Raw genomic sequence first — 9,673 nt, forward strand, 5'->3', positions numbered from 1 at the left:
CTCTTTCTACTTCAAAATATTATGAGGCAATAAATAAAGGTAATTACTTTAAATGCTGGTTTACAATAGAAGAAAAGTGTTCCGATCTCTTGTAACAATATTGATATGAAGAAAAAAATCAATGAAAACACCTTTAATAAGTCTGAGAATGTTAAATGTTTACTTATGTATTTATTAATATCCTGTAAACTGATTGTGACAAATAATGAAACTCATTCATGACAGTGATTTGTACTTGCATCTCCTTGTAAAATTCCCAGTGTTCCCAAATTTTTCCAAGATTGGTAGACATCCTGTTTGAGTTGGGTTAAAATCAACTATTCTGATCTTCTTCATTTGCCAAATTTTTTCATGAATAGGTATTCATTTGAAGACTGGAGATTAGTAAATAAATGTTAATTTACTTAAGAAAAATATTTTAAAATAAACTAACTTAGAACAGAAAGTTTGCTAACAAAAACGAAGAACATATTGAAGACCATATTCATAAATAACATACTTTAAATTATTAGGCTGAAAATATATTAGAGATGAGGATAGGATAAAATTTTAGTCATCTATCCAGGAGCATCAAAAACCTTTGGGAATGTAACATGGGCTTTATTATATAGAAATTGAACTATGACACTTCACTGTATTTTTTATATACCTCGGATCTTGAAAACTGAAATATATATATTGTGTGTATGTATTGAAAGTAAACATGTGTGTGTATATGTATACATAAAGTATTTTAAGTAACAGACAAGTTATAACTAATAAATTAATATTAATATTTACAGTTACAGCTCTATGAAAACGAAAATCATATACAAATTATTTCGATGGAAAAGAAACTCTCCAATATAGCACAAAATGTTTTTTTGATGAAAGAAAATATAGAAGAAATGAAAGCTGGCTCAATAAATATAATGGAACTTAGAAAAGAAACATTAAGTTTGTTGCAATCACTTAATATGTTCCTTAGAAATAATATAAACATGTAAAATTAATATAATGTTGACTAATTTGATATTTTAATTAAAACTGTTTAATGTTTAAGTGTTAACAATAACTTCGATTTTACCAAACCTCGGTCCCTAAAATAAAATAAAAAATTAATTATAAACTACCAAATGGTATGAGCTTTAATTTATTTGTTATAGATTTACACACACTGATAGATATAAATACACACACACACAAATAAATGCATTAGGATAATTGGAGGGGAAATAATAACAAGTTTTATAAACATGAGTTTGAAATTAACATAAACTATAAAGTATTAAATGACAAAATAATATAATAATTCCAGGGATTATCATAATAGTATCTTACTTTAAGTACTTCAAACTAAAATATATAAAAAAAATTTAATTTAAATAATTAAAATTTATAATATAGAACAAAAAATGTAAATATTTAAATACAATAAAAGAATTATAAGATGGGAATTATAAAATTTTTAAAATAACAAATAACAAAATTATAAATTCATATATTGTGGTGGTCTGTAAGTGCTGGTTCATTAGCACTTAGATCTATATATAGACAATATACCCGTGGCACCTACGAATAATGAATTAAGTGCAATTTTGTCGATTTCGATTAATGTGTTTCAAGCATGATTTTTCCCCTTTCTTTGAGTGATATGGATATTACAAAAGAAAATACCCTTTATTGTAATAGTCTTATCACCAGACCAATGAGAAAAAAATTTAGGCTTGGAACAAGTCCTCTAAATCCACAAAATTGCACTTAATTTACTATTTACAAGTGTTACAGATAAATAGTTACATAAACCGAAGTTTTTCTTCATATACATATATATTACATTAAATGTATTACAGTAAATAAATCACAACTTATTGATTTCAATGAAATTCTATATTATATAGGCTTTCTACTTAAAAACAATAATAACAAATATATCTTTTATTTAAAAAAAAAATAAATAATATTTAATTAACTAGTGTCATTGTACAATTAAAATTCCACTATTTTCCAGAACAGATTTATACATAATTATACATGTATGTATATAAATATAAATGTATTATTTATATATTAAACACAAAGCTATTGCAAGCACTGGAAAATAGCTGAAACTGATATCACAATACTGAATTTAATTTTGGTAGGGACATTACAGTGCTCCCATTAAGAATTAAATTAAAATTTATAACTTGAATGAATATTTTAAGATACATCTGATGGACAAAACAATAAGATAGTTTCAAATTTAGAAATGGTAGATAATTTAATTTAAGAATGTCAACTGTCACTATGTCAACTGAAAACAACCACAATAATCATCACAGTGCATAATAGGACTCAAAAAAATGTTTCCAAACAAATTGATCATAGATTTACTGACAGTTGTAAGCATCCTTTTATATTTCTATTATGTATATATATCTTTTATATCCTATTATATGTACATTTCTCAAACTTATTTAAAATAAAATTAACTTAACAAAAGTTATTTGAATGGAACTGAAAAAAACATAATACCACATCACAGTGCATAACAGGACTCAACGAATGTTCCCAAATAAATTGAGCACAGATTTACTTTCCTGAAAAAGAACCACCAGAGTAAACATTAGTAATGAAAAATGAGAAAAGAAAAACAAATAAGTATTTAGTTAAGTTGGATAAATTAATAGAAATAATTAAAAAAATAAATACAAATAAACATTGTAGCAAATACCAATATTTAACAGATAATATATATTTCTGTTTAGGATTTTTTCTGTTAGTATTTTTAGCTCAGTCCAAATTTTTTATCTTCCACCTGATCACCAACCAACTATTACTGCTGCTATGTACCAATGCCAAAACAAATTAACTTATTATTTAAGATAATAATTTCAAACCAAGATGGTTAGCCAAGATACTTTATGGTGGTAATATCTAGTCCCATCACCACCACCAACTGCTCTCTTATTAATCCATTTCTATTCTGATTGCCTATTAGACACAATGTCTGGCTCAACCACCTTTTCTCTCTTTTAGCAGAAGTCTTTCTCCTCAGTATTTTTCTATAATACAGTAAGACAATCCAAAAGTTTACTTTAGTGTACAACTCAATAGGGAAGACACCTTAAGATAGTAAATTTAGAACATTGCGTAGCTGATACCAAGTATTCATAGCAATTGACTCAGGTGTGTTTAATTACCCCTCTGAAATTTTCATATTCACTTCACTTTATTCATTTAGCTTTATTAACACCTATACCTAACACTTTTTATCATGCACCAAAATGTTCTTCTTGCAGAGTGATGTGTATCAATTTAATACTTTTAGTCACATATACTACAATCTAGAGAAAATATTTCTAACTAATCTCATATATGGATGATGCAATGTGAAGCTACCTCATACTTCTTATCAAATATTATATCTTTTATTTTCAGTCCAACTCCAAGAAACTGTTTTGAAACAATAAAAACTACCTCATCTGATGCAAAGCAGCCTCCCTTTTTTAACAATGATTTGAACAGGACTAGACTATAAACAGTCATTTATTTTTAACAAGTTTATTGATTTAGTGAAAATAAATAACTTATCCATGTAACTTATGTATACTAAATTAGCTGTTCTGAAGAATTTCTTCCACACGAAAGCTGGGCTAGCAGCACTGCTGACCAGTGAACACATGGATATAGGAGGAGCTAATACTCACTCCAATGTGTAGCCCTTATAATCACCATTCATCTCATTCCCTCTCTCTAAAACAGGAGTACTTCATGTTGTGTCTGTGAGAAGGAAGATGTTCTGTTTCTATCAATTTACTTAGCTTTAAATATATATTTTTTATTTCTTTTTACTGACATAAGGTTTTTTATTTCAATTATTTAATACTAGGGAAATCACAGGGTCATGAGCACAAATGGATAACCGTTGCTGTGAAGGTGAAAAATTTTAATTATCCTGGGTGATTATGTAAGCAATTCACATTCAAAATAATGATAACTATGAATTTATAGCTGAAGAGAGATTAAGGAAAGAAGTTTAGAGATAAAATTGATAAAAATTCCATTATATTGTTCCATGTCTTTTATGAATTACACTAGGACTATAGTAATATAAGATAAATTTTGGTTGAGAAAGATTAGAGAAGGAGGTGATGATTTTACCTTATAATTATTATTACATCAAAGAATTTCTGTCTAAAAACAAAATCCTATAATCTAATACCAATTTTTAAAATATCTATCAATCATTATAAGGTATTGAAATATGAATACATACCCTTTGAGATCTTGCTTTAGAAAATACATTCCAAAATCGCAAGGTCTCATCTCCAGCTCCAGTGACAATAGCTTCACCATCTGGAGACATAGCCAAATACAAAACTCTGTAAGAGTGGCCAGTAAGTTTTGCAACTTGTGTGAGAGTTGGGTATTTCCAAACCAATATCTGATTTTGAGAATATCCATGAGTGCTTACCTGAAATAGTTGAATGAATGAATCAATGATTTTATATATCAAGTAATTGTTAAACACTTATGTAAGAGTTATCAATGAGCCTCTGAAAATTATCTAAGACTATAAATATTTCAATTTCTCATTACGAGCATTGTTAATTGATTTGATAAGTTACCATATACATTAAGCTATTTATTTATTTTAATGGCTCTGAAAAGAGATATGAAAAGAAAAAAAATGATTTTGAAGTTGAGAAATTATTGATTTTTTTTCTGCTGTTGTTTCAATTATACATCATGTTCAGTTAAATAAGAAATCATAAATTTACAGGTTGAATTTCTTATAACTTAGCAAGAACCCTGCCTCATAGCTGATTTATTTATTTTCTGCTGTTATAATAAGTTAAATCATAAAAGACAATACAATAAAAAGTTATTTTTAACATTTATGAGCTTATTCATTACATCCTACTCAGAATGACAACTAAAATTAAATAGACTCAAGAAAAAAAACATCAAATGAACAAAGAAAGTAATTATGTAAAAAGGTTTAATAAATAAACATGTCACACCACACATAACTTTCATACAGATGAATACAGATCTTTCCAATAAATAAACATACAGTTTTATTTCTAAAACTAAAGTAAAATTTAAGATAAGGAACTTACTAGTTCAGAGGAATGCTTTGACCATGCAAGATTGCATACTTGGGAACCTGTATCAACACACTGCATTGGTTGACCAGTTAAGGTATTCCAAAATCTAATACATCTGTCAGCTGTACCACCACCACTAGCAAGAAGACCATGATGGTGTGGTGACCATGCAATAGCTTAAAAAAAAAATCATACACATAAACAGTAGTAATAATTTTTTATTTTATAAATTTAAAAAATACATCCACCTGAAATAAAATTGTAGGAAATCATAATATAAATTAAACTTTAAGTACAGATGATATTATATATAATGAGAACAAAATTAACTACCTTTCACAGCTGCCAAGTGTTCAGTATATGTCTGGATAGGGGTAAGAGAATGCATGTTCCAAACATATAACCTGTTATCATTGCCACCAGAGGCAAGATGTTGATTATCTGGAGACCATTTCAATCCACAAACCTTCATAAAATAATAAAACATTAAAAGATCATATCATAATATGTAATCTAAACAAAGTGAGTCAAATAGTAAATAAGTAATGGTCAAACATTATTATTAGGAATTGGAGGACAATTATTTTATTTTTATTTTCATTGGTTTTAATTTGATTTATTTAATATTTTAAATTAGTTTAAGTGATAAGAAAGACGCAGTTGACGCTAAGAAAGATCTAGTTAAAAATAGATAGTGTATGATTGCTGGTCGCGGAGTCAACATTGCAATACATGTTTACTGCCACAGAGAGTATTATCACAAGGCAACAAACATTATAGTATTATCACAGAGGGCAGAGTAGAAGTATAGGCTGGAAGGACAACATCGCATGCAATATATAGCACAGCAGTTCACAATTCGCATTCACATAGAGACTTAAGAAAATTTAATTATTTCTGTTAATTTTAAATATATTTTTCATTTGTTATTGCTTTGTTTTCTTTATTAATTTCCGTTTTATTTACTAAAGAAAATTACACTGTATGAAGCGCTTCACGCATCCTGTATTAAACAAATCAAAGGTAAGTTCAGCGACTCTACTTTAACGACCGTGTAGAGGCTGTGAGCAAATAATTTCTCGCCCCTTTTCCCAACAATTAGTATTGTAATAAAAATTATATTAGGTCATCAAAGAAGCCTTAGTGCATAAAATATGTTCTATTTAAATTTCAGTATAAAATCTGCACATTAAAATTATTCTTCAAAATATAGGCCATCATTGTCAATTATTTTAACTTATCTTTATGTCAGAAGTTGAATACAGAAGTGAAACCAGTCCTTGGTTTTTATGGTATGAAACTCCTCACATCCTGATTTGACAACCTTGTTTTCAAAGTACAAGTTTATCAAAAAACATAAAATTGACAGGAAAATACAATAGAAATGGTGCAAGATCAGGCTGGAAGGAGACTAGGAAAAGATGCCAATACCTTTCATTTCTGAAATTTCCTTTCTTATAAAGTATTTTTCAAATTATTAAAAAATAATAATGGGTCTCTATGAAGCCCTCCACAAAATATAACATTAAAAGAAAAAAAAGATGCATTTTCCCACTTTTTTTTTCCTGTTTAGCTTCTGACTATGCTCAATTCTTTATCATCAGGACCTTTGATATTACTTCCAGTAGAAGGTTAAAACAAAATTATAAACATCTGAATTAACTTAACCACAAGGAAAACTTGACCATATTTTGACTGGACTATTACTGAACTAGAAAAGGTTGATCAAAGTTAGAAAGGAAATAAATTAAAATATCCTTTAAAGTAAATAATTTGATTAATATAGATCTATAACAAATTTTAGTACCTCTTGCCTATGACCAGGAAGTCTTCGCTCACTATTTGAAGAAGACCTGACATCCCTCTGAAGTATCATACGGTCCCGACTTCCTGACGATAAAACATCACCACTCCAAGCCAAAGCACCTACACGTGCAGAATGACCATGTAGTTTTGAAATTTGCTTGTTTGCTGCAACATCCCAAACTTGAACATAACCATGATGTGTTCCCACAGCAACTAAGTTCCCCTAAGACAACAAAGGAAACAAAAACCTTCAATAGCACTTCATCCTTAAGAGATATATTTTAATACAAACAATTTATAATCCACTGTTAAGATGCTTAATATATTAAATAGATCAGTAATCAAAGAAAAAATAGATTAAATTTATTTTTTTGTAAAGTCTCAATAGTCCACATCTATTTCTTTTTTCTTCTTAAATCAAAACTCTTATAGTAATTAGAAAATTGTCATAGATTAAGAAAATTAGTTGACTATTCGAAAAATTTAATTTTATTTTGTTCATAAGCAAGTAGCCATACTTAATTACAGTTCCCATAAACTCAGTTCTGTTGTATTAAACTGAGCACTAATTAATTGTGATAGTTAATGTGTGATATCATAGTGTTTATCATTAGGGATAGGATTTTTATGTGCTAAAAAATCCGAAATATGTACATAAATATGTGCTAATAAATTGTCAAATATTTAAAAAAATATGTAAATAATATGTATTAATAAATTTTGTATTATTCAACAATATAAATTACTAATTTTATAACTTAAAAAAAGTTACATAAATATGTATTTATTATATGAATAATATTTTAAAGAAATTATGTTAAAATATGTAAAAAAAAATGTACTTAGAGAAAACATAGCTGTTCAATAACAAGACATTAATTAGTAATTGTAATTCGCCTAATTGATTAATAATTACTCAGAATGAATTATGAACAAATTATAAATTGAAATAAAGAATAATCCTTATTAAAAAGAAAAAAAAACTTTAGAAAAATGTTTAAAACTTGGGAAGAAATAAATTATTCAGCAGGGTCAGTTACAAAATTATTACTGACTAAATGCATTTTTGCAATGGACTGAATGATTTTATATCCTGGATTTTTTTTTTTTTATGACTTCTCCGTTTTCACCACCTATATTTTCCAGTCTTTCTATTGCTTCATTCACAGTCTTTAAATTTTGCGTCAGTGGAAGGTCCTTTTCTTCTAATTTTGTAATTGTGTTGGATAAAAAAGCCACGTTTGCACTTATGTGAGCCAAATCAGTCTTTATTGAGTTAATTGTTAACAAGGTGTTCGCTTCCTATACTGCAGAAACAATACATAATCAAAACATTAAGTTTTGATATTATGTTTTTAATTTTTTCAAAATTTAAACAATAATATTGGGCTGCATCAAGCCAGGTGCCACAAGCCATTGTGTTATCATGGGTTCCGGTGGTAAAGCTAAGTCAGAGTGTTCCTTTAAAACTAGTAATACGACTGGGAGCCTTCAAAAAATTTTTTTTTACTGTGGACACAAGCTTGTCAACATTTGGAAATTGAGCACACACTGTTTCAGCAACATGATGAAATGCATGTGCCAGTCAGGTCAAATGAACTATCTCAGGATAAAAAACATTAAAGGCATTACCAGCTTTATTCATGAAAGGTGCCGCGTCTGACAAAAACAACAAAACTTTACCATGAGTGATCCCTTTAGGGCAAAGAACAGTCATAGATTGGTTGACAAATCTCCCCCGTGTGGAGTAGCTAGTCTCCCATCGGCCGCCTCCCCAGGTGGCGGATAGGGGGATTCTCACCAGATATGACGGGAACCGGGGAAATAAAATACCCGGGGTGGACCAAAACTAGAATCAAATCCAGACGCGACGGTTCCTAGAATAGGCGGCGTACTGGTCAGCGTTTGTTCCTCAGGTTAGAGGCGGCTGTGTTTTACCTGGCAGTAGGTATAAAATGCTATTTTCCAAAATACAATGGAGGAAAATAATTATAATCATACTACGGTGCAGGGGCACGGAACCCCAGTACCGGCGTCGATTGGGAACGAGAAAGCGGGTTCCCCGGCGTCGTCATCACACGTCCGCAGTGCTGCAATGGCGGGAGACTTGGCCGTTGTAGCATCTAATGTTACAAGAAGTACTTCGTTGATTGAGATAAACGAAAGAAAACTGGTGGCTGGAAATGTCAGGCTGTTTTCAGGAAGTGGCAGTGAAGCCGACAAAGAAACAGGACCTGATAGTCGAGATGGGAAAATGAGCCCCAAAGGGAAAAAGAGGAAGAAGAGAGAGAGAGAGGAGGAGGAGTCCCCTCTAAAGCCCAACCCAGAAGTTGAAAGACCCGTCCAGAGGGCAGAAGTAATTCAAGGACGGGTGAAAAGTTATTTGGAGAGGAAAAAGGTATCTCATGAGATCCAGAAATACCTGAATGGGCAGCTGAGAGAACTAGCCAATATTATAGTAGGACTGGAAGCCCAATGGGAAATTATCCCGGAAATTGTAACCGAAATGGTAAAAGAAGCAATGTATACCGATGATCTACACAAGATCATTGGTAAAAAGGTCTCCCAGATTGTGGCTCTAATGGTAGCAGAGGCTATAGTGGACGCCATAGGAGCGGTGTACGATCAGAAGAAAGAAGAATGGGTGTCGCCGACGCTGAAAAGGGTTTCTGGCATGATAAAGGACCTGGAAGGGAAAGTCGACGAAGAAGCCTGCATCCTCTTAGAATGTACGGCTGAGTGTAGAGCTAAAGGAAGAGAAAAGGGGAATGAGGACCGAAGAGCAGTAGAGG

At 30.3% G+C, this 9,673-nt stretch overlaps 2 protein-coding genes across 2 annotated transcripts in view; one reads left to right on the plus strand and one right to left on the minus strand.

Moving 5' to 3' along the window:
• LOC106687910 (intraflagellar transport protein 74 homolog) overlaps positions 1-986 on the plus strand; it is an 11,315-nt gene extending 10,329 nt beyond the window's left edge. The window contains exon 9 of the mRNA XM_014432077.3: positions 783-986. Within this exon, the coding sequence (XP_014287563.1) occupies positions 783-986 (204 nt within the window). The remainder of the gene's footprint in view (positions 1-782) is intronic.
• Positions 987-2,481: 1,495 nt separating this feature from the next.
• Positions 2,482-9,673, minus strand: part of fzr (fizzy-related) — a 30,278-nt gene continuing 23,086 nt past the window's right edge. The window contains exons 8-12 of the mRNA XM_067044585.1: positions 6,883-7,104; positions 5,409-5,541; positions 5,088-5,251; positions 4,241-4,438; positions 2,482-2,561 (exon numbers count right to left, since the gene is read on the minus strand). Of these exons, the coding sequence (XP_066900686.1) occupies positions 2,520-2,561; positions 4,241-4,438; positions 5,088-5,251; positions 5,409-5,541; positions 6,883-7,104 (759 nt within the window). The 3' untranslated portion in view covers positions 2,482-2,519. The remainder of the gene's footprint in view (positions 2,562-4,240; positions 4,439-5,087; positions 5,252-5,408; positions 5,542-6,882; positions 7,105-9,673) is intronic.

The sequence above is a fragment of the Halyomorpha halys genome, unplaced genomic scaffold (genome assembly GCF_000696795.3).
Source record: "Halyomorpha halys isolate HHAL.00 unplaced genomic scaffold, Hhal_1.1 Scaffold1024.1, whole genome shotgun sequence".
NCBI lineage: Eukaryota > Metazoa > Arthropoda > Insecta > Hemiptera > Pentatomidae > Halyomorpha > Halyomorpha halys.